General features: G+C 44.4%; 1 protein-coding gene and 1 pseudogene across 1 annotated transcript; both read left to right on the top strand.

The window, feature by feature from the left end:
• Positions 1 to 498: 498 nt before the first annotated feature.
• LOC146662575 (uncharacterized) lies at positions 499 to 24354 on the top strand. Its single transcript, XM_085419269.1, has 4 exons — positions 499 to 566; positions 10239 to 10344; positions 22854 to 23450; positions 23776 to 24354. Exons 2-4 carry the CDS (start codon positions 10327 to 10329, stop codon positions 24352 to 24354), a joined length of 1194 nt encoding a protein of 397 aa, XP_085275395.1. The 5' UTR covers positions 499 to 566; positions 10239 to 10326.
• LOC146662576 (uncharacterized) lies at positions 906 to 3239 on the top strand (annotated as a pseudogene).
• Positions 24355 to 25367: the final 1013 nt, after the last annotated feature.

The following is a 25367-nucleotide window of genomic DNA, read 5'->3' as shown; positions in this document are numbered from 1 at the left end:
TTTCTTTCCACTGTGTTCCTGTTAATGATAAACTACAAATTTACTCTAAATTACTAAAATATCGATATTTTAATGTGAGAATCGATTCTAGAACATAAATGATTGGTATCGGAGGAATCGATATTTCAGGATCGATCCGCACATCACTAATCATCAGCCAGCTAGCTGATGACACCACTCTTCTTGAAGAATGCAAATCAAATCCATCTAGCCCTTAGTGTTATTAGTGATTTCTCTGAGGCATCTGGTTTATGTCTAAATCTAAAAAATGTGAATTTCTAGCAATTAAAGACTGCACTGCAAATGCTATCTGTAACATTTCTGTTAAACAAGAAGTCACATACCCAGAACTGTTAATATCCAAAGACCAAAAGTCAAGATGCTCGTCAAACTTAAAAAAAAAAAAAAAAGGTACGTTCTATATGAAACTTCAGACGTCACTGATCACGTGACTCTGGCCAAACGAATCAAGCCTCGACACAGTGCTTCTGAAGCAGATGATCTTTTTGACACACGCTCCGGAGCATCAGCTTCAAGCGGACCATCACTACCTCTCACATCTAAAGGTAAGTGTCAAGGTAACTTTGAACTGTTCAGTCAATCTTGAGTTTTTCGAAGTTTTCTGAATGACGCTTTCTGTTGCTCTCTGTGAGAGAAGACCGTTAAAGGCGAGGCTCTCCAGAGTGTAGCAAAACAGGAAACCACAGCTGGGTGTGTGTAAGTGTGCAAACGAATAGATTAGAAGTGCAAGTGAGCCACGAGTATAGAAAGGTCAAGTTTCGTGAGTTGTTTTTCTCACCACTGATCACGCGCTCAACACTCTACACATACTTGCATCACACGCACGCTCTCAAGCATCAGTATCCGGTCGTTCAGTGATGATGCGATGAATCCTACTTCCGGGCCTAAACGCTCCCGTGTTCAATATGCCACAATGCTGTGTTCCTCGTTGTTTTAACCAATCTGGCTCAAAACAACAGTCTAATCTGTCATTTTACTGGTTTCCTTGTGAAAAGAGAGAGAAGAGGAAGTGGCTGAAGTTGATAAGGTATGTTACCACTCGTAAGTGAATGAATAAATTTGTAAGATAAGAGCAAGTGGGCTCTTACTTTAGTTAGCTAATATAGCTAGTGATGAACAATTAAAACCCGCTACTAAAAGACAAACTGGCTTTTACGAGTAATTTTACTTATATAGACAATGGTTTTTATGGTGTTTTTTTTTACTACAAAGACGTTGTTGCATTTTTGAAGTCTTTTTTATTTCTCCAAGCAAAGATTGAGAGCTAAGGGTCACTTCGCTATATATATGAACCTTAGTTAGCTTTCGACGCTCAGAGGAATAAAAGTTACGTCCAAAAAGTGATGTCTATGTAAGAAAATACATTACAATCCCCAGCCTATGTGCCAGTTAATTACCAAAATAAAGACCTAACCAACAAATAGCTAGCAAAGATTGCCAGTACTTATCTTTCTGGTAAGCTTAAAAGCAAATTAGTACAACGATGTGTAAGATTTGAATAATTCTGGTCACTGTCTGTGACCAGTCATCCAGGTCATCGTAGTCCAAGGAGCTTGGAAAGAAAAGCATCTGGACTTCTTTAAGTTTCTTGAAGCTTCTCTCATCTGGATGAAAGAAGCTTCTCTCTATTATTTATCTCTATTTTTTTCTATTAATCATAACTAATGGAGGGCTACCGTATGATCTGAAATTTCTCTCTGCCTTTTTAAACACTTCCACAGACGTGAAAACTTCACCCCAAACTGCAACTCAAGAGTCTGCAGTTGGCGCTTCCCTCAAGGAAAAGCTGCGGGGCCAACAAGATTTGCATGGAACGACAGGAAGTCTTTTCAGTTCCCAGATGACCACAACCCTGTTAGAAAAAAGAAGAAAAAAGAGCAGGTCCCAGCTATTGGTGAAAATCAGAGTGAAAGATCAGATGAGCTACATCATTCCAACAATGCAGATACACAGACAGCTACTGCAAGTTCCACAAGTTCTTCCAAAAGTCTTCTGGTGCTAGAGATTCAGAATGACATACTAAGAATAGAGAATGAAAAACGTAAAAAACAAGTAGAGAAGCAGAAGCAGACTTTCTCATTCAGTAAAATATCTGACAATCCTGAAAGGGTCCAGTACTATACTGGATTGCCTGATGCTGCTTCTGTCCTGTTTTTAGAAGCGCTTCTTTCCAGATTTGATCTTAAATATCATTCTGATTGTCCAAATGATGCCCCTAATTGACCAGTTATTTCTAACCCTGATGAAGCTCAAACTTAATTTTGGTCATGCAGACCTTTCAACAAGGTTTAACTGCAGCAGAGCCACAGTAACTAATATTTTTACAACAATTGTTAGTGCACTGTATGACATTTTGTATGTTGGCATGCTGGAAAACAACATTACCTCGAGAGCCAAGAATCAAACATCGCTGCCAGATTGCTTCCAACCATTTCCTAACTGCAGGATTGTGCTTGACTGCACGGAAGTTTCTGTTTGTAACACAGAGAGACTTGACACACAAAGTCATTTGTACAGCCAGTACAAAGGACGGACCACACTAAAGGCTCTAATTGGTGTGGCTCCTAATGGTGTAATAACCTTTGTAAGCAACTTGTACGGTGGAAGTGCCTCAGATAAGGCCATAACAGCTGACTGTGGAGTACTGCAACATCTACAGATAAGGGCTTCACAATTCGGGACATCCTACCAGAAGGGGTCTCACTGAACATTCCGTCCTTCCTCACCAACGGACAATTCACACAGGAGGAAGTGAACAACAACAGGAAGATTTCCTGTGCAAGAATACATGTAGAGCGTTCCATTCAAAGACTGAAACTTTTCTCAATTTTGCATCACATCCCACATCAGTTAAAAAAAAATATTAATAAGATCTTGAAAGCATGTGTGTGTCTTACAAATTTACAAACACCTATTCTCCGTGAAATTGAATAAATTATACCTGTGAGAGTTCAGAGGTAAAAGTACATTGTGTCATTTTCTAACTAGTTGTGGACCAGAAAATACAACTGTTGAATAAGTTTACTTTTATTATTTATAACTCCTAAGTGTTCTGGATTGTTTTATGTGTATACTTAGGATGTTACATCATAAAAACAACTTAGTTGCATAGTTTCAAATTGAGAATGGTCTCATTTGTGATTCGTAAAATGTTTTACTCTGTTTTTATCAATGGCTTGTTACATTTTTCATTCCATTCCAGCTTCCTGATTACTGCCTAGTTTTCTTGCTAAACATTTTCAATTAAAATCAAGAATTCCAGATACATGTGTTACTCTTTATTTTCAGGAACAGTTTGTCCAAAACATATTATTTTTTCAAATCAAAAATTAATATAATTTAAAAATTTATCTGAATATATTTACAAAGTTACAATGACAAAAAATGTACAATTTACAAATATTTACAAATAGTTTTAAAATTAACTATAAACATTTGGACTGATAAATTACTCATGCTGATATGAATTCAAAGCTGCGATAAAATATGGGGCAAAATAACTTCCCGGTAGAACGTTTCCAAAGATTCAGTGTTAACAGCCCAAGTTTGTTCTCTATCCACATGCAAGATGAAAAAGTCACATGGAGTCCAAACAATAAAGTGACAGCTTTTCGCCCCTGTGAGATAGAAGTTGCCCTGGATCTGATGCCAGTAGTTGTGATTCTTTTTTAATACCAGGGAACCACTTGCCTCATCCAGCTGTAGGAAAAAGTCCTTACTTTCTGCAGCCTCCAATACAGTTTTGGTTCTGGCTGACCATGGGCATTTCACCTCAATGATGCACTCATTAGAGACAGTCCCATCAGGAGAACCACCAAGCAGGCTACTGTTAGATAAAAACAGTCCCCTCTCCTTGATAGCTGCACCAGTACAGTCAGTGTACAGCTCCTTGGCCTTTGGCTCACAAAGGATCCCCCAATCACATGCCTTTGGGGATGAAAATACAACTTAGTCATAAAGGAATTCTGACCACAGAATAGACAAAGTGAGGTACGGAGTATATAAAATACATTTAAATAATAAAGTGGGGACAGTGGAGGCAAACAGTCTGATGTATGTAGTTTACAAGATTTTACATACATGTACAATTTATACCACATGTTAAAGTAAATATCAAAGTACCTGGGAGCATTCAGGTAAATAAATAATAATTTTAGCATATAAAACACAATGCTTTTTAAAAAGTTAAGAAAATAATTATTATAATTATAATTAATTCAAAGAGCAAATTTTAAATAAATAACTGACCTTGTGTTGTTGATGGTGTCATCACAGACACTCCCTTGGCAGTAATTTCTTCTCCTTTGGATGATTTTACCCTCTTCCACACACATTCCACGTCAGTGCAAGAAACATTCTTCTTCACCCAAATCAACAATGCCGCCATATGATGGCACTTATCATTGCCAATCGGGCACTCACAGGAGCTGAACCTGACTGACTGACCCTCAACATGCACCTACATTGAAAGAAAGTTAATGCTTACCCTAAACATTCTAACAAACACTTGCAGCGCTGCTCTGTGTACTGGTACTAGGTTAACTAGGCTAATATAACTGGTACTAGGCTAACATTACTAACTCTCCAAAACCTCCATGTTATGTAGATTTCCATCTTTGTTTACCTCCACTGTTATAGCATTGCTGTACGTGTGTGTGCTTTATGAAATACATCAGAATACAGAATATCTCATGTTTAATCGTCGGCTAGCTAGCTTACTCCTAGCTCACCTCAACATTGTAAATCTTCTTTTTCATGGATGCCTGGACACTTCCCTTTATAATTCCGCCTGGGAGAACGGTTACACTGACCACTTTACTAGAGTTGGAGGAATATCACAGTAATTGCTTAAAGGAGCTTCTTCAACATCTGTAAGAGTTCTAAACATATGTCTGTCCTCCTCCTGAAAATCTTATGTACGCAAACACGCGTTGCAACTTCTTATCTTGTGCGCATTTTTTATTTTGACAGCACCTGCGGACCACTTATGTGCAGCCCCGGTTATTTAGCTCGTCATATTGCAGCCACAGAAATTATTTTGTCCATGAAACCATAAAGCTGCACTTTCTTTTTGCCTTATAGTCTGATTTGTCATAACTTCTCCGTTTTGTGGTAAGCTTTTCTTTGGCTGTCACTTCTTCACCCTGACCTGTCTTATTTGGTTCAGCAGAACTAAAATATAAATCCTGCTGCTTTTACACACACACTCACATAAGCTCAGCGATTCTCTGCGCGATCAACCTCTCACATGTTTAAGCTTGCTGCGGGAGATTTCACTTGTCATGTTTGCATAGTAAGCTAACGATTAATAAGACGATGTCAGAGGAATTGGTGCGCAAATTATCATCACTCACCAATCAGTGCTGTCGCTCTCTATACACAGTTCGCGCGATTGCAAAGTGAAAGCAAAAAACAAGCGCAAATTCAAACGCGATTTCAATATGTCACATATTGACAGTGGCTCACCGATGCCAATGACATAATTACCCAGCTACATTTCCAAAAGAATGCAAAAGCATTGACATATATTTTTCCTTCCTACGATAGGCCGACGGGCAGGGCAGAGATAGATTTTGGTAGCCCAACTGGAAAAATCGCTAGCCCCGGGACATATATATATATATATATATATATATATATATATATATATATATATATATATATATATGATTCAAGATCCAAGATGGCGCCGCGTATGGATGCCCTGGTGCTTCAGTGCGTTACTTCTGTTTTGTTTTTGTGCATAACTTCTGTGTCTGGGCACTCCTCTGGATATTCTTACACCAGAGAAGAGCTTCTTAACTACAGGACTACAACACCTGTGGATTTACTTCCAATATTTGTCGCATCTGCGGCAGATTTACTGCAGACTCTGATCAGGAAAGTGAGATGCCGAAAGAGAGGTAAGCGAGCCGTGGACTGCGAACTGCTCTTGCTGGGATCTTCCTTTCCAATGTACGCTCACTCAGGAATAAAATAGACGAGCTGGCCCTGATGAGAAGCATGAACAGAGACTTTGCCTCCTCCTGTGTCTTACGTTTTACGGAGTCGTGGCTCTCTGAGGACATCCCGGACAGCGCGCTCAAGCTGGAGGGCTTTCATCTGCTGCGCGCGGACCGGCAGGCCTCTCTCTCTGGTAAGACCAAAGGTGGAGGTGTCTGCTTCTACATTAATAGTGGCTGGTGCACAGATGTAACAGCGATTGCTCAGCACTGCTCTTCCTCTCTGGAATACCTTTTTATTCACTGCAAACCATTTTATTCTCCGCGGGAGTTTGCTTCATTCATCCTGGCCGCTGTTTACATCCCGCCAGACGCGGATGCGCAGGCAGCTCAGTGCGCACTCGCGGAGCAGATACTGCACATGGAGCGGACATTCCCGGACTCTCTCATCATTGCTCTTGGGGACTTTAACAAAGCCAATCTGAGCCATGAGTTTCCCAAATACAAGCAGTATATTAAATGCCCGACCAGAGAGGAGAGGACATTAGACCACTGTTACAGCACGATCAGCGGGGCCTATCGTGCGGTGCCCCGCGCTTCACTCGGACTTTCTGACCACGTCATGATCCACCTAATCCCCGCGTACAGACAGAGGCTGAAGCTCTCCAAACCTGTCGTGAGGACCAAAAAACTGTGGAGCAACGAGGCTGTGGAGGAGCTTCGCACGTGTTTGGAGTCTACAGACTGGGACACAATGAAGGCTGCTTCTAACAGCTTGGACGAGTTTACGGACACTGTCACCTCCTATATCCACTTCTGTGAGGACAGCATTGTGCCATCACACACCAGGGTGAGTTATAACAATGACAAACCCTGGTTTACTCCTAAACTCAAAAAGCTGTGGCTGGAAAAGAGAAAGGCGTTCAGAAGCGGAGACAGGGACTGCTACAGAGAGGCCAAGTACAGGTTCACTAAAGAAGTGGACGTTGCTAAACATCAGCACTCTGAGAAGATGCAGCAGCAGATCTCAGAGAATGACTCGGCCTCTGTGTGGAAAGGTTTTAGGAATATCACCAACTACAAGCCTAAAACCCCCCACTCCACTGATGACTTGCTCTTGGCCAACACCCTCAACGACTTCTACTGCCGTTTTGACGAGCCATCAGGCAGCCTTCACACCTCCAACGGCCCCAACAATAGAGACACTTTGGACACTCATTCCCCCACCTCTACCCCCTCCACAGAGCCATCACCACCTTCAAACACTTCACCTACAACACCCCCCTCCTCACCCCACACAAAAGAGGATTTCACACCACCTCCTCCCACCACAACTCTTCATATTCATGAAGAAGGTGTGAGGAAGCAGTTTAAGAGTCTGAATGCTCGGAAAGCTCCCGGCCCAGACGGTGTGTCTCCTGCCACCCTCAGACACTGTGCAAACGAGCTGGCCCCAGTGTTTTCTGGCATTTTCAACTCCTCACTGCAGGCATGTCATGTGCCTGCCTGCTTCAAGTCCTCTACCATAATCCCTGTCACCAAGAAACCTAGGATCACTGGACTAAATGACTACAGACCCGTGGCTCTGACATCTGTGGTCATGAAGTCTTTTGAGCGCCTGGTTCTCTCCTATCTCAAGACCCTCACGGCCCCCCTCCTGGACCCCCTGCAGTTTGCATACAGAGCCAACAGGTCTGTAGATGACGCCATCAACATGGCCCTACACTTCATCCTGCAGCATCTGGACTCCCCAGGAACCTACGCCAGGATCCTGTTTGTGGACTTCAGCTCTGCCTTCAATACCATCCTTCCAGACCATCTCCGAGGCAAGCTTTCCCAGATGAATGTGCCTGATCCCATCTGCCGGTGGATCACTGACTTCCTGACGGACAGGAAGCAGCATGTGAGGCTGGGAAAGAATGTCTCGGACTCCCGGACCATCAGCACCGGCTCCCCTCAGGGCTGTGTTCTTTCTCCCCTGCTCTTCTCCCTGTATACTAAGTGCTGCACCTCCACCCACCAGTCTGTCAAGCTAATCAAGTTTGCAGATGACACCACCGTTATTGGACTCATCTCGGACGGAGATGAGTCTGCCTACAGGAGGGAGGTTGAACGTTTGGTGTCCTGGTGCAGCCACAACAACCTGGTGCTGAATGCCCAGAAGACAGTGGAGATTATTGTGGACTTCAGGAAGCACACAGCCCCACTCCCCCCCATCATCCTGACTGACACCCCCATCACCTCTGTGGACTCATTCCGCTTCGTGGGTACCACCATCACCCAGGACCTGAAGTGGGAGCCCACCATCACCTCCGTCATTAAGAAAGCCCAGCAGAGGATGTACTTCCTGAGGCAGCTGAAGAAATTCAACCTGCCAACACGGACGATGATGCAATTCTACACTGCAATCATCGAGTCCATCCTCACCTCCTCCATCACCGTGTGGTACGCTGGAGCCACTATCAGGGACAAACAGAGACTGCAGCGTGTTGTGCGCTCTGCTGAGAAGGTGATTGGCTGCAGACTCCCATCTCTGCAGGACCTGTACACCTCCAGGACACTGGGGCGTGCAGCTCGGATCTCAGCTGACCCTTCTCACCCTGGACACAGTCTGTTTGACCCTCAGGCAGGAGGCTCCGGTCCATTCGCACCAGAACCTCTCGCCATAAGAACAGTTTCTTCCCCTCTGCTGTTGGACACATGAACAATAACCGTATGACTGTTCCCACCACTAACACAATGCTCAATTACATGGATGGGAGCTAGTGTGTTAGCGCAGTTAGCTCGTTAACGTGTTGGCCGTCTAGCCCAACGCACGGGGCGATCGGCGGTAGCTCGTTAACGGAGATTTGCCGTGTTGTGGCGTTAAGGTCATTTTAACGAGGTTAACCTGAAAGCACTAGTGGGAACACAACGAATATGACTGCACATTTACGCCGACATCATCCTAGTGCAAAGACAAGTGGAAGCAGACAAAAGCAAGCATGCTACTAACTTTACCCGAGTCATTTAGACAGCCGTTAGCACAGGATTCGCCTTATGGGGACCTGATATGTTTAATATGCTGCTGAGAATATAGCCCAGAAGAAGCGGATAGTATAGCTTTTATTTTGGAAAGAGCCATTTCTCTGTAATAAACTCTCTTTTCCAAAGATGAGTGATTCTTCAATCAGATACAGGGCTCGCAAAATCGCTAGCCCGACGTCCTGGGGCTAGCGATTTTTCCAGTCGGGCTACCAAAATCTCTCTGCCCTGCCCGTCCGGCTATTGTAGGAAGGAAAAATATATGTCAATGCTTTTGCATTCTTTCGCAAATGTAGCTGGGTAATTATGTCATTGGCATCGGTGAGCCACTGTCAATATGTGACATATTGAAGTCGCGTTTGAATTTGCGCTTGTTTTTTTGCTTTCACTTTGCAATCGCGTGAACTGTGTATAGAGAGCGACAGCACTGATCTGTGAGTGATGATAATTTGTGCACCAATTCCTCTGACATAGTCTTATCAATCGTTAGCTTACTATGCAAACATGACAAGTGAAATCTCCCGCAGCAAGCTTAAACATGTGAGAGGTTGATCGCGCAGAGAATCGCTGAGCTTATGTGAGTGCGTGTGTAAAAGCAGCAGGATATATATTTTAGTTCTGCTGAGCCAAATAAGACAGGTCAGGGTGAAGAAGTGACAGCCAAAGAAAAGCTTACCACAAAACGGAAAAGTTATGACAAATCAGACTATAAGGCAAAAAGAAAGTGCAGCTTTATGGTTTCATGGACCATAAAGCTGCACTTTATGCACTTTACATATATCCTGCTGCTTTTTTAATTTCTGTGGCTGCAATATGACGAGCTAAATAACCAGGGGTGCACATAAGTGGTCCGCAGGTGCGCATTCGCTGTCAAAATAAAAAACACGCACAAGGGTTAGGGTTAAACTTAAAAACTGTACTTTTGAGTTAAAATATATATTTATAATTTTAATAAATGACAAATTAAAAAGGCATGAACATTTTATTTTGTATCGAAAAAATATAGAAACCGTGACACCAAAGTATCGAACCGAACCGAACCGTGAATTTTGTGTATTGTTGCACCCCTAATAAATAAATATATATACTGCTAAATTTTGTATCGGTGCTCAAACCTTTTGTGTTTGTTTCCAATAAGTTGCCCACCTCGGGAAGCAAAAATGTGTTCTTTTACTTGTCAGGTGAACATATGAGACACTTTGACTCTTCAGTGCAGTGTGGAGCCTAACAAAGATCTGTTTTGTGTCCCAGCTGATCAGCAGGAGGAGAAGAGTCTGACGGAGCAGCAGAGGAACATTTTCAGCTACTTGGACTCAGCTCAGCCACTACAGAGAAAACAATGAGCTCAACACAGAAGGTGACAGACAGAGCAGGGCGATATGACCAAAAATATTTATCACGATATACATTTGAAAATTTGCGATAATGATATAACTGACGATATAATTGACGCAAGACAAAATACTTTACAACTCCACAACTTTATTAGTGCAAAAAAACCCCATCAATGTATTTTCACTTAAACAAGCAGCTGTTTTTTTTATGTGTATTGAAGTTATATAAAAATTTAACAGTGCAAATGCAAATTCCTTGCTGACAGTTTAACCAAAAGGCATTTCCAGTGGAAATTGGCCGACATTTGCTCCGAGGAATTTGCATTTGCACTGTTATATTTTTTGTCATATCGCCCTGCTCTACGTTCATGTGTTACTGTTTAGGCTTAAATTGGTTTGATGTTTGGTGCCTTTTTCTTAATGTAAAAAAAACCCTCAGGTTACAATCAGACATTTTTCTTCACTGAACCTGTTGGGTCTAAACTCAGACCCAACAGGTTTCGATAAATTTTCGATCTTTTGATTGATAAACTAAAATGTTATTGATTTTCACCAGCTGCTCTGTGCTCGATGAAAAGTTGCCTCACATCTCTAGTTTTCACAAATGATCTGCAACTCGGTGTTACCATAAATCACCACCTTTCATGGTCTCAGCACATCGACTCTGTTTTTAAGAAAATGGGACAAGGCATAGCTATGGCTATGAAATGCTCTTTCTGTATCAAATCTTCAATTTTGAAAGATGTCATTAATGCACTAGTAATGTCTCATGTGGAGTATTGTTCAATCATTTGTCAGCAGCTAATAAGACAGATCTTAACAGACTTCAGTTAGTCCAGAATAAGGCGTCCAGATTAGATGTTCATACTATTCTAATTAAAAATGGACCGATCCTCGCCTCACAAAGTGCCCTACTTGGCGTAACCCAGCTTTGCTTAAGTATGTGTCACTCGATAGAGCGGCTGTTGTCTGCGAGACCTGTCAGGGAACTGGTGGAGCATTTGGAGCCTCACTACATGCTTCCAAACCGCTGCATTTTTAATCTTAATCTCTTCCATACTGAGGCGAAAAGGAAGTGATTTGTCCCGTACTTCAGCTAGAATGGGGGAAAAAAGACTCTGGAGTTAGTCTGTGTCCTTAAGCTGCAGCTGCCTCTTCTTCTCTCATGTTTTCTAAGTAGCTGACAGCTGGTAACTGTGCAGGGGCGGCTCTAGCAAAGCTTTGCCAGGGGGCAGGTATGGCATTAACAACTAAAGGGAGGCACAAAAAATACTTTTCTTTGTTATTTCATTTAAAGGACTAACTTTTAATAAATAATTATCTGAATCTTACAACCAAAGTGGTCATCTGATTAAATGTATAGAAATTCATTACTGTATATGGTAACTATTAAGTCTAATTTACACCCTGGTAAGCTATAGTCCTTTTTCCTTTGGGAAGTTACCATCTGTGCAGTCTGCAATTCTGTTGAAGAAAGATGGTGAATCTATTTAATTATTATAGAAACATAATTGATTATTTCTGTGCATTTGATGTACACGTGCATTAAATTAAAGTTGATTATATCAATTAAGCATCATGAGGTGGAGGGCGGGGGTGGTTCTGGGAGATTTTTGCTGGGAGTTGGCAACTCTATTAGTTAGCAGAAATATTAAACAACCTAAGTACTCTTTATAATACCAGAATAGGAAGGATGGTGCAGGTTTAAGTTTATTAGATTGATGTGTGTTGCTGAACTATAAAATATTTGAATAGAATAGAATATTGTCATTGCACATGTCACAGGTACAGGGCAACGAAATGCAGTTTGCTTCCATCCAGAAGTGCTTTAGCCATGATATAGATATATTACAATATATATTAGCAATAATATAGATATGTAAGTATATTACAGAAATGGGTCTATTATGGTATGTTATAATGTACACGGTATGAAGTATGTTATGAATATGCTATGACTATAAGTATGTATAGGCTGTGGTGAGTACAAGCTATGAACAGGATATAAATATGAAAAACTATACAGAAATGAGAAATATGCAAGTTATAAACAGTTGTAGAATTAAAAATTATCATATTTTACAGAATGATTATTTATGCAGTGGTGCAGTTAAGATAAGTGATACTGAGATATGTGGATAATTTCTACAGAGGCTGTATAAAGTGCTAGTGGTTGTGAGTGGTGGTTCAGTCCATGTTATTATTGTGTGTTTGAGGGTACAGTTGTCCATTGTATGTGTGTGTGTGTAGGTGGTTGTGTGTGTGTGTATGTTCAGTCCATGAGTTTAACATGGGTCAGATGTCAGGAGGCAGAGTTCAGGAGTCTGACAGCTGTGGGGAAGAAGCTGTTCCGGTTCCTGGTGGTCTTAGTCCGGAGGCTCCTGTAGCGCCTCCCAGAGGGAAGGAGGGTGAAGAATCCCCGTGATGGGTGACTGGGGCCTTTGATGATTTTCCCAGCCCTTTTCAGACACCGCTTCCTATAAATGTCCTTTATGGCAGGAAGTGGTGCTCGGGCGATGCGCTGCGCAGTTTTCACAACACTCTGCAACGCCTTCCGGTCCGAGGCGGAGCAGTTCAGAGCAGTTCAGGTTGTCCAGATGAGATCCTCGGAGATGTGGACTCCAAGAAACTTGAAGCTGCTCACACGCTCCACAGCCGTCCCCTTAATGTAGATGGGTGGATGTGGGTCAGCATTGCTCCTGTAGTCCACGATGAGCTCCTTGGTCTTCTCGGTGTTAAGCAGCAGGTTGTTTGTGTCGCTCCACTCAGCCAGACGAACCACCTCCTCCCTGTAGGCGGCCTCATCGTTGTCACTGATGAGGCCAATCACCGTGGTGTCATCCGCAAACTTAATGATGTTGTTAGAACCATCGGCAGGTCTGCAGTCGTGGGTGAAGAGGGAGTAGAGGAAAGGGCTCATTTGGTATAACGGAATAGCTTTAGTGTCTTGTTTTTAAAACTTGAGTATGAACTTATACAAAATGCAGCAAGATATTTATTTAAAAAACAGTTTTATTGATTACAAAAAACGCTATATCGGATTCATATCGGTATTGGCAGATATCCATATGATATCGGAATCGGTATTGGACATTAAAAAGTGGCATCGTGCCATCTCTAATACGAATATCGATAAAATGCATTATCAGCTTTCTTGGCTTCCTGTACAGGCTAAAGTATTCTATGGCTTACTTGTAGTTATAAAGAACTCAATTCTGTTAAACACACCACATTTATTTCTGCTCAGCTGCAGTATCCAGATGAAATACATAATGATATTACACGATTTTCAACAAACTGCAATTTAGTAAATCCTCGAGTTAAAAGTAACTTTTTGTAAAACTGTTATATTTAGAGCAACTTTCAGGTGGAATAAATTACCTTATAAAATTAGAGAATTAGCAACTATTCAAAACTTCAATGAACATTTAAAAGCTGATTTACAGAACTTTTAGTTGTTGTAAATATTGTAAGAGATGATTTGTTTTTGAAATTTGTGTAATGTGCCTCAATGTTATTGATATTGTTATTATTATTATTATTTTTTATTATTGATTGCTTATATTTTAATTGTGAAACCTCACTGTGGATGTAAGAGCCAAATTATGTGAATATCTTGAATCCACTTTATTGTATAATATTTTATGTGATTGTATTTGATGGAAGACGAGCAACACCAGGGCCCTGTTTCAGAAAGCCGGTTTAGTGCAAACTCTGAGTAAGTATACCCTGAGTTAACGAAAACTCTGGGTTTCCGGTTTCACAAAGCGAGTTTAGATTAATTCTGAGCGAGTTACTATGACGACACACTCCGTGAAGCTAACCTGCCCCCTAGCAGGTTTACTTCAACTAACCCTGACGTTCTCCGCCTCTTTGTCGGAAACCTGACTGTAGGAAGTGTCAGACATGGCGTGCTCCTTCCTTGAAGAGCCAGTAGATGTTGAAGCCCAAATTCTCCGCAGAGCTCTCCGCCGGGAGAGAATGATTAGAGCGCGTTTGGACATTTTATCATTTCCTGATGATTTCCTGTGTGAACGTTACCGTTTTTCAGCACAATCTATAATTTATTTGAATAACATCCTCAGGCTTAATATTGCTCATGTGACACATCGCGGACATTCCCTCAGTTCTGTACATATTATTTGTATTGCACTTCGGTTTTTTGCAAACGGGAGCTTTCTGTATAATATTGGTGACGCTGAGCACGTTTCCAAGGCTACCGTCTGTCGCGCAGTCAGGAATGTTACAGTTGCACTGAAACGTCTCCTGTACTCGTTTGTGGTGTTCCCCGGTCATAGACCCACAAGATTTATCAAAGAGGGATGCCACAAAATTGCAAGTATCACGATGAACAAAACTTAATTCATGATGTGGTGATACTTGAACTACTACTTAAATTTTACATTTATTTTCACGGTTCCCAGGTGTGATTGGCTGTATAGATGGCACTCACATTCCAATCATTGCTCCTTCAGTAAATGAAGGAGACTATGTGAACAGGAAGTCTTTCCACAGCATTAATGTGCAGGTACATAGTTCCCTGTAGCATTTCAAACTAACAAATTATTTCATTATAGTAATGGATGCAAATTTATGTTCTCTGCACTGTGAAGATCATATGTGATGCTGCCAACATTATCACAAATGTGGAAGCCAACTGCTCAGCCTCTGTGAGTGGTGGTGGTGGAGGACCCCCACCTGTTTTCCGGGCCTCCACTTTTTTTTCTGTTGGCTATAACGGGTCACATTTGAGCATACAGAGTAAGCAAATATGTACTTGTAATGTGCTCAGATAATTTCAATAAGTGCTTACAGAGGGGAAATTAATGTAGCCTCTAACTGCAATTGATTTACATCGGACAAACAGACCAAGCACTATGGCTCATAATACAATTACACCTTACCTGTTTGGACTATATTTTTATATTTCATTTTTACTTGCTGCCAGGAACGTTTGGGGCCTGTTGGGTTGCACCTTCGCTCACATCACATCACAAAATAAAATGTATGAGATAAAAAATAAAATAAAAAATAATAAAATAATAAAATAACGTGTTGAATGGGTGGAAATCCCTAGATCAATGTTTAAATTAACACTCACGCATTGACTCTGTTGGCTATGTTTTGCCATGCATGCTCCCTTTGTTTTGCAGCTGAGGCTGTGTTACTTTTTTTTGCATGTTATCGGCATATGCTGCCATCAGAATTTCGGCCTCAAGCGCTGTAAAATACATTGACCGCGCCTTCTTTCCCTCCGTCTCCATGGTGACTCGCTTAATCTGTGCTCCACTAATCAGGGCTTTATGTATCCTCGTGTGCGCGCTTAACTTGGGGTTAAAGCAACTCCGCGTTGATTGAACTAATTGTTATCAGCCTTTCTGAAACCGAATATTCCGAGTTGGACAGTTCGGGGTTACTCAACCCTGAGTATCGTTTCTCACACAGTTTTCGAAACCGGCTTCCTGAAATAGGGCCCTGTTGTGGAAGCTAATGGGGTTCCTTTTGAATAAACAAATAAATCAAATCAAATCAAATCAAATCACTTTTATTGTCACATCACATGTGCAGGCACACTGGCACAGCACATGCGAGTGAAATTCTTGTGTGCGAGCCCCACAAGCAACAGAGATGTGCAAACACAACAACACAAACGAGCAAAATACAAGAATGGCCAACCTGAAACTAATAAATATATGTACAATATATAATAGTGTATGCATTTCTGGATGTGTATACTAAATATTTTCCTACGTGTGTGTGTGTGTGTGTGTGTGTGTGTGTGTGTGTGTGTGTGTGTGTGTGTGTGTGTGTGTGTATACACGTTTTTACAAATTAAATAGTAAAAAAATAAAATAAAATAATAATAATAATAATAATAATAAAATATATAAAATATACAGAGTTGAATATGTGCAAAACAAGTGGCATTTATATACAGTGTGGAGTGCATAATGTTGAAGTTCCAGTAGTGAAGCTGAGGTGTCTATGACGTGTTCAGCAGTCTGATGGCCTGATGGAAAAAGCTGTCTCTCAGTCTGCTGGTACGGGACCGGATGCTGCAGAACCTCCTTCCTGATGGAAGCAGTCTGAACAGTTTATGGCTGGGGTGACTGGAGTCCTTGATGATCCTCCCCGCTTTCCTCAGGCACCGCTTCCTGTAGATGTCTTGGAGGGAGGGAAGCTCACCTCCAATTATCCGTTCAGAGCACCGCACTACTCGCTGGAGAGCTTTACAGTTGTAGGCGGTGCTGTTGCCATACCAGGTGGTGATGCATCCAGTGAGGATGCTCTCAATGGCACAGCGATAGAAGGTCCTGAGGATGCGGGGGCTCATGCCGAATCTTTTCAGTCTCCTGAGAAAGAAGAGGCGCTGCTGCGCCTTCTTCACTGTTTTGTTTGTGTGTACTGACCACGTAAGATCCTCAGCCAGGTGTACGCCAAGGAACCGGAAGCTGCTCACTCTCTCCACAGCAGCGCCGTTGATGGTGATGGGGGTGTGTACTTCTCTGCACCTCCGGAAGTCCACTATCAACTCCTTTGTCTTTGCGACGTTGAGGGTGAGATGGTTGTCTTGACACCAGTGGGTCAGGGCGCTGACCTCCTCCCTGTAAGCCGTCTCATCACCGTTGGTGATAAGACCCACCACTGTAGTGTCGTCCGCAAACTTCACAATGATGTTGGAGCTGTTAGTGGCTGTGCAGTCGTAGGTGTAGAGTGAGTACAGGAGAGGGCTCAGTACACACCCCTGTGGAGCACCAGTGTTCAGTGTGATGGGGGATGAGGTGATGCTGCCCAGTCTGACCACCTGGCGTCTGTCAGACAGGAAGCTAAGGATCCAGCTGCAGAGGGAGCTGCTCAGTCCTAGATCCTGCAGTTTCCTGTCCAGCTTCGAGGGAACGATGGTATTGAATGCTGAGCTGTAATCTACAAACAGCATCCTCACATACGTGTCTCTCTTCTCCAGGTGTGACAGGGCAGTGTGTAGTGTCAGGGCTATGGCATCATCAGTGGACCTGTTGTGGCGGTATGCAAACTGTAGAGGGTCCAGTGAGTCGGGTAGTGCAGAGCAGATGAAGACCCTGACCAGCTTCTCGAAGCATTTGCTTACGATGGGGGTCAGGGCTACAGGTCGCCAGTCGTTCAATGAGGAGATGGTGGAGGATTTGGGTACAGGGACGATGGTGGCCATTTTGAAGCAGGCTGGGACTACAGACAGAGAGAGGGAAAGGTTGAAGATGTGTGTGAACACTCCAGCCAGCTGAGCCGCGCATGACCTGAGGACGCGGCCGGGAATCCCGTCCGGACCAGTAGCTTTGCGTGCGTTCACCTTCCTGAAGCACTTCCGCACATCCTCCTCAGACACAGTGTGCGCACTGACGTCATCCGCGGTGCGCACACTGTCCGGTCTCATGGTGTTCGCTGTGTCGAATCTAGCGTAGAATACGTTTAGATCCTCACACAGAGAGGCCGTGGTCTGCGGTGTGCTGGTTTTCCCTCTAAAGTCTGTGATCGTGTTTAGTCCCTGCCACATACTCCGAGGGTTGTCAAACTGTTGTTCCACCCTGTCCCTGTACTCACGTTTGGCTGCTTTGATCGTCTTCCGGAGTTGGTAATGTGCGTGTTTGTAGTCCGATGTGTTCGCGGAGGCAAAGGCGGTGTTCCGTGCCGCCAGTGCCGCGCGAACATCTCCGTTAATCCAGGGTTTTTGATTTGGGAAGGATTTGACTGTTCTGGATGGGACGACATCTTCCACGCATTTCCTGATAAATCCACAGACTGAGTCTGTGTATTCATCAATGTCTCTGGCGGCCACGTGAAACATTTCACAGTCCGCGTGATCAAAACAGTCCCAGAGAATGGGGGTGGGAGAAGACTCCAAACCTCCCTCCACCCGCTCATTGTAGTGTTGATGCATATGTGTTCTAAGGTGCAATTAAAACCCAGGAGGGCATGGAGCTACCTGCCAAGGAGCAGCAGGTAAGCGCATAGTCCCTCCTGCTAGCCCTCAATGACTAAGTGTATTTAAAATTGAGAGGTGGGCAACGACGTCAGGGGTGAGGTATACACCCTGATGGTGATTTGGACTCCGTGATTGTGCCCACCCCCAAGATCCTATATGTATGTGTAATGAGAGTGTGAATAATGTGAATGTCTAAGTTGTGGGATAAAATTGAGGCAGAGGCAGCCAGAAGGGGACGGGGGGGGGGGGGGGGGGGTAGCCTCCTCTGCACCCTGGTGACATACCCCCACTCCAAGGCCCTGCATGTGTGGGTGGTTGTGGAGGAGCGGGAAGAGGGAGGCAGCTGGAGATGGGGAGGGAAGGAAGGGAGGGGCAGGTAACCCCTCCCTGGGGCCAGCTCCCCCGCTGACCCCAGTAGGCACTCCCACCCTCCGCGACCCGCCAGGGAAGGGGGGCCCAGGCCCATCAGACCGGGGCCCAGTGCAGTAGCGCCCCCCGGCTCCACAGAGCCCTGGACAGTCCACCCAACCCCACCACAGAGAAAACTGCACCCACCCCACCATCCACACATCTTCCAGACTACATAAGACGGTAAACGCCCAGGCTGAGATCTTCCTCCACCTCTCCTGTATCTCCCCCTCCTGCAGAGAGTTCCTGAGGAGAAGAAAGCTCCTGCAAGATGTGACCATCCCCCCCACCAGTTGAAGAGCCCCCCAGGCGGCTCGACGCACCGGCGGCACCCTGCTCCAGGGCCGGGCCCCCATGCACCCACCCGCCCACAACCCCGGCAACACACCAACCAGGACCCAAGCCCCCGAGGCCCGGCCCGGGCCCCAGCCCAGAGACGGAGCACCCCCAGAACCTCACGCCCATCCCGGACCCACCCAGGGGCAGCCAGGTTGCCAGGTCAGTAACCCACGTCCGTCAGCACAGACCCTCCCCTAGCCCCGCTGCACGCAGCCGCGAGGAAACAGTCACCTGAGAGCCAACAGAGCCCCCAACCGGACGTGACCGCTACCCCGGGTTGAGCTCCCCAAGGAAGATGCCTCCGGGGAACCCCCCGACGCCCTAAGCCTGTCCCTACCCCCTCACCAATCACAACAGTGAAGGCGGGACCAAACTATGACCCCCCACCCCCACTAGGTGATGGAGCTGATAAAAGGGGCCCAGAGCAATTGATCTAATGTGGTGGCAGAGGCTGTGTCAAGACTAATGTAATCTAATAGATAATTTCTATATTGGTTAGAATTAAGATTATTTTTATTTTTCCAGTTCATGAGGACTGTTTTCTTGGCTATGCATAGGGCAGTGAAGATCATATGGGCTATATTCTTTTCTGAAGTGACATTATCTAAGCTGCCCAGTAGACACACTAAGGGGGAAGTTGGGATGTTACATTTCAGACACTTTGATAAGTCTTCACATATCTCGCGCCAAAACTTTTGCACTGGTGGACAGAACCAAAGAGCGTGGATGTAATTGTCTGGTGTATTGCCTTGACAGTGTGAGCAGTTGTTGGAAGATGTAAAGCCCATCTTGAACATCCGATGACCTGTATAGTGCACTCTATGAAGTATTTTGTATTGTATTAATTGCAGACTGGGATTTTTAATTAATTTAAAAGGTTTTAAGCAAATCTGAGACCAGAAGTTTTGGTCTAGGTTGACTGATAAATCTTCTCCTAGGTCTTCTCCCACCCCCATTCTCTGCGGCCTGCTGGAGCGGGAGGGCTAGTAGGAGGAGTTGGCCGTCCGACTGCGGTCTGGGGTGTGGGGCCTCCCTGCTGCTGCGGAGTCGGGGTGGTCTGCCTCTCCCCACCGCAGGGAAAAGGGTAACACCACCTGGGTCTGGGTGCAATTCCCCCCTCCAGGGGCAAGGGTACCTAGACCCGGTTTGTAGAGTACGCTTGGGGAGTGTGATTGTGTGTACAGCGTCTCTTTATGTCTGTCTCCACGTTGGTTGAGTGTGGAGTGAGTGCATATGAGAGCATGAGGGTGGGAATGGATGTTTGTGTCTGTGTGTGCCTGTATGTCTGTGTCTATATGTCAGGTTGGGTATCAGACGCCACCTCTCTGGGGACACCTCAGGCCCTCCAAGGTTTGGAGGCCTATCTCCACCCACCACCACTTCCCCTGCCGGTGGCGGACTCCCTCAGGTGTCGGTGTGTTGGTGGTTCTTTGTGTCTGGGGGTGGGCGTCCGGGTACACACCGGCTCACTCCTTGGCGGCCGCTTGTCGGGGCCTGGGGCCTGGGGCTCGCTCGGGCCCCTTTGGAGGTGGGGTGCCCCCGGCCTCTCGGCCTGGGGCTCGGTCACTCAGGCACAGCTGGGGGCCGGCGGAGCTCACGGGCGCGTCACTGCAACTCCCCCTGGCTTCTGCTCCGCGGCTGCTGGGCGAGCCCTCATCTGGGACTCTCCTCAGCTCTTACTGGAACAGTGGCGCGGCTGCCCCTCTGTTGGTCTTCCTTGGTCTCTTGTGTTCTGGGGGCCTCTGGATGTCTGGAGTTTTGATCTCCTCCATACCCGCTTCACACCCTGGAGGACGGGGCTGTGGCCCCCCCACACTCCCTAGCAGATCATTACATGGAGAAACCTTTGGAATGCAAGCATGCTGATCCACACAGGTATGCACACATGGGTATTCACAGACGCGGACTAAAGCTTTCTTGGCTGCTGCCTCAAAGCACACTGTGCGCTGTCTATCTTGCGTGCTGCACAATATCGTTTATTATTTAGTAAATACTGATATCTATGACTAGCTAGTTTATTGTGATGGTGCTTTGTTTTCTCTATTATTATGTTACTCTTTGTTGTTTGCTGTCTCCTCTGTTTGTTTTTTTTGTTTGTTTTTTTTTTCTCCATACAGGTGACCCAGGAGTTCTTTTTTTTTTTTTTCTCTCTCTCTCTTCCCCCCCCTTCTCACCGTCTCTTCTCCCCTTTGGTTTTCTTTCTTTCTCTCCCCCTCTTTCTCTCATTCATTCCCCCTGTCCTATTTATTTAAAAAAAAAAAAAATGACAAAGGATGAACTGAAGCTCTGCCATCACGTAATGTCGCATACTGCTGTTTCTGATGTCATTTAAAAAAAAAAAAAAAAAAAAAAAACAGTCCCGCACCGCAGACTCCGATTGGTCCGTCCAACAGTGCACCGCCCTCCGGGTTGGAGCTTCCTGTTTCAGCTTCTGCCTGTAGGCGGGCAGGAGCAGGATGGAGCAGTGATCTGATTGGCCGAATGGGGCGCGGGGGAGGGCTTTGTACGCATCCCGGAAAGAGGTGTAACAGTGGTCGAGTTGCCGGTTTCCATGTGTGTTGAAAAGGATGTGTTGATGGAGTTTTGGTGAGACTTTCTTCAGGTTTCCCTTATTAAAGTCTCCGGCTGTGATAAACGCTGCCTCTGGGTGTGCGGTTTCCTCGCTGCTGATCGCGCTGTACAGTTCCCTGAGTGCACGGTCAGTGTCGGCTTGTGGGGGAATGTAAACAGCCGTAATAATCACTGCTGTAAATTCCCTCGGTAGCCAGAATGGCCGGCACTTAATCATCAGGTACTCCAGGTCCGGTGAGCAGAAGGATTTGACCGGGTGCACGTTCGCATAATCACACCAGCTGTTGTTGATCATGAAACACACACCACCGCCTCTGCTTTTCCCAGTAAGATCCTGTGACCTGTCCGCGCGGTGCACAGAGAACCCCGGCAGTTGTATTGCGGAGTCCGGTACTTTGTCCAATAGCCAGGTTTCTGTGAGGCAGATCACGCAGCAGTCCCGCATCTCTCGCTGGAATGAGATCCGTGCCCGAAGCTCGCACAGCTTGTTCTCCAGAGACTGCATATTAGCCAGTAATAAACTGGGTAACGGTGGTCTGTAAGTGCGCCGTCTCAGAACCAGAACGCCAGATCTTCTCCCTCTGCGTCGGCGTTTGCGGCCTCCAGGGCCAGAGAACAAAGGCGTCTCAGGTGAGATGAATGGGGGGTCTGCAAACGGAGCGTCCGTGTTGCAAAACTTGAACTCCGGAAAGTTATAAGAAAGACCGTCTTTTATGTCCAGTAAGGTTTGTCGGTCGTACACAAGGAGACAAGTGCTGCTCGTGAAAAAATAAAGGAAGAGTAAAATTAAACACAGAAGAAAGCCGTTGCTTGGGGGAGCTCGCGACGAGGCTGCCATACTCGGCGCCATCTTGATCACTAAACAAACATAGGATTTATTATCACTGAATAATTATGTATAAATCTATACAAATGATAGAAATATGTATTACAAACAACGTGTGTGTGTGTGTGTGTGTGTGTGTGTGTGTGTGTGTGTGTGTGTGTGTGTGTGTGTGTGTGTGTGTGTGTGTACAATCAGGAGGGATGGGCATGATTTTAGTGTTTTAACAGTCATGAATTATTTTTAACAGCAGGTTGGATGTAATGTGTTAGAACTTCCAGCAGGTGGGGATAAGAGACCTTTAAGGTGTTTGGTGCCACACTCCACCTTCAGGTTTAAAACTAGTGTTAATGGAGGGAGTTTGAAGGTTGAGTTTTTTTTCCACGACTGCATTTCACTCACTGCCTCTGTTTGTATCTCTGTCACTGCAGGACCAACATGGAGCGAGAAGTCAGCGCTCTCAGGAGGCCGACAAACCTCACAGAAGAAAGGGAGAGAAAAAACACACCTGTGACGAGTGTGGGAGGGGTTTTACTTTGAAGGGTTCACTGAAACAGCATCAGGTCATCCACACTGGAGAGAGACTGTTCAGCTGTGACTTGTGTGGAAAGTCTTTTTCCTGGAAGCGTTCCCTAAAAACACACCAACTCATCCACAGTGGAGTTAAAGCGTACAGCTGTGATCAGTGTGGCAGAGCTTTTACTCACAGTGGCAGCTTACAGAGCCATCTAGTTACCCACTCTGGAATTAAGGCATACAGCTGTGACATCTGTGGAAAAACTTTCAGCCAGAGAGGGTACCGAAATATACACCTACGCATTCACACCAGACATGATGTGTACTGCTGTGAACAGTGTGGCAAACAGTTTACAACAGACGCAAACTTACGAAAACACATGTTTACCCACACTGAGGGACGACCTTATAAATGTGACCTGTGTGAGAAGACTTTTAAAGCTCCACGTTACCTGAGACAACACCAACAGATCCACACCAGAAAGAGACTCTACAAGTGCAGTTACTGTGAGGTATGTATTTATATTGTTATCTTGTCATTTTAGCCTGACTGTTTGGAACAACTCTGCTCATTAAACTGTGTTAGCATGTTAGCAATTCTACTGCATGGAAAAGCAGCTCTGAGTGATTATTCAGATTTTCATGTCAGTTATGATTTTAGTATTACTGTAGTATTATGGTGGTAGTATTGTAGTTATTGCAGCCCAGTAAACTGAGTGTGTTAACTGAAACAGTCAAATGTAATTGGACGTCTGCAGAGATGCTCTTTATTTCAGGCGACGTTCAGGATAAAAATGTTGAAGGACTGACTTACACTGTCTTTGTGTCTTTGTTTAGAAGCAGAGCGACACAGATGGATCCAGTTCTCAACCCTGTCATCACTGTGGTGGTGGGAAAGACTTTCATTGTGACCTCTGTGGAAAAACTTTCAGTTGGAAAGCTGACCTAAAAACACATCAACGTAGACACACTGGAGACAAACTGAAATACTGCAAAGAATGTGGGAGAAGCTTCACCACATCAGGTGACTTAAAAAAACATGAACTGATTCACAGTGGGGTTAAAAAGCACCTCTGTGATCAGTGTGGGTCATCCTTCACCACTGCAAGGGAGCTTAAATCACACAAACGAGTCCACACAGGAGAGAAACCATACAAGTGCAGACACTGTGACAAAAGCTTCTCATATTCAGGTCATCGTAACAGGCACGAACGTACACACATGGAAGGAAACTACAGCTGTGACCAGTGTGACAAGAGCTTCAGGAATCTCAGTTCATACTCCGAACACAAACGATCCCACGTTACTAATAAACTGTTTCACTGTTACCAATGTGCCAAAACATTCACCTCATTGTCTGCTCTGTGCAAACATCAGCGTGATCACTCAGGGCTGAAATCACTCCCATCACAGTGAATCTGAAGAGACAGTTTTTTCTGAAACCACGTGAAAGAAAAACTATTTTTCTTGCTTTATGTAGTGTGCAAGTTTTTAATGTTTCTTTCATCTGTGATGTTCTTGAATGTGTTCACATGAAGATGGTACAAATAAACTGTCCTTTTAGCTTCAGCTCCTAATTTATTCATTATTTATGGATGTAGCACAGCAGCAGTGTCTTGATTAACACATGGAGGGCTCGGGATCTGATGGTAAATAATGTTTTGTGTCCTTGTACACATCATACAGCTCAGCTGTTCCACAGATGTCAGGTTTACACAGTGGGATGGTTTGTAAGAACGCAGCTCTCCTGTGGATAAATCCTTACTCTTAGCCTCAGGACCTCACACAGTCCCAGCAGGTTTGGTCAGAAGATTTATCTTTTTTTCATTTCTATATGATTCTTCTTGCATCTGAACAAAGATGATGATGATGAGTCATTTACAGTGTTGGGACCAGTGTTGGTCAAGTTACTTGAAAAAAGTAACTTGACCAACACTGGTCAAGTTACTCAGATAATTATGTAATCAGATAATTATGTAATCAGATAATTATGTAATCAGTAACTAATTACTGATTACATAATTATCTGAGGAACAATTGTCAATAAGCAGAGAAGTTATTTAAATATTAATGCAAGACATGGAAGCAGGTGTTGTTGTTCCTAAATTAGGAACAATATTTTAAAATTACTTCACAATTCTTCTTGCACTTCATATTGTTACAAACTATCAGAATATAAAGAAAGTCAGAAAATGGACAACCTCAGCTTATAAAACTATTTTTTTTTAACCACAAACCACTGGATCAATTTCAAGTGTTTTGCACTTGATTTTTATTTTATCATAAAACACTGCAGAGATGCAAAGAAATAATCATTATAACAGTGTGCAACTGCTCCATGTTTTACTGTGTCCAAGCTATAGACGTCTCTGAAGCGACACTTTAGGAAACTCCTGCATAACTGCGGTGTGCACAGTCCACATTTCACA

The sequence above is a fragment of the Rhamphochromis longiceps genome, linkage group LG9 (assembly GCF_057381845.1).
Source record: "Rhamphochromis longiceps isolate RC_006_pf linkage group LG9, R_longiceps_female_GT1.1, whole genome shotgun sequence".
Lineage (NCBI taxonomy): Eukaryota > Metazoa > Chordata > Actinopteri > Cichliformes > Cichlidae > Rhamphochromis > Rhamphochromis longiceps.
This window is presented reverse-complemented; position numbering and strand designations above follow the sequence as displayed.

What these genes read in the sequence shown, in the direction of transcription:
- LOC146662575 (XM_085419269.1), top strand. An exon ending in ACAAGTGCAGTTACTGTGAG is followed by an intron (nt 23,451 to 23,775) that starts GTATGTATTTAT and finishes GTCTTTGTTTAG; the next exon opens with AAGCAGAGCGACACAGATGG.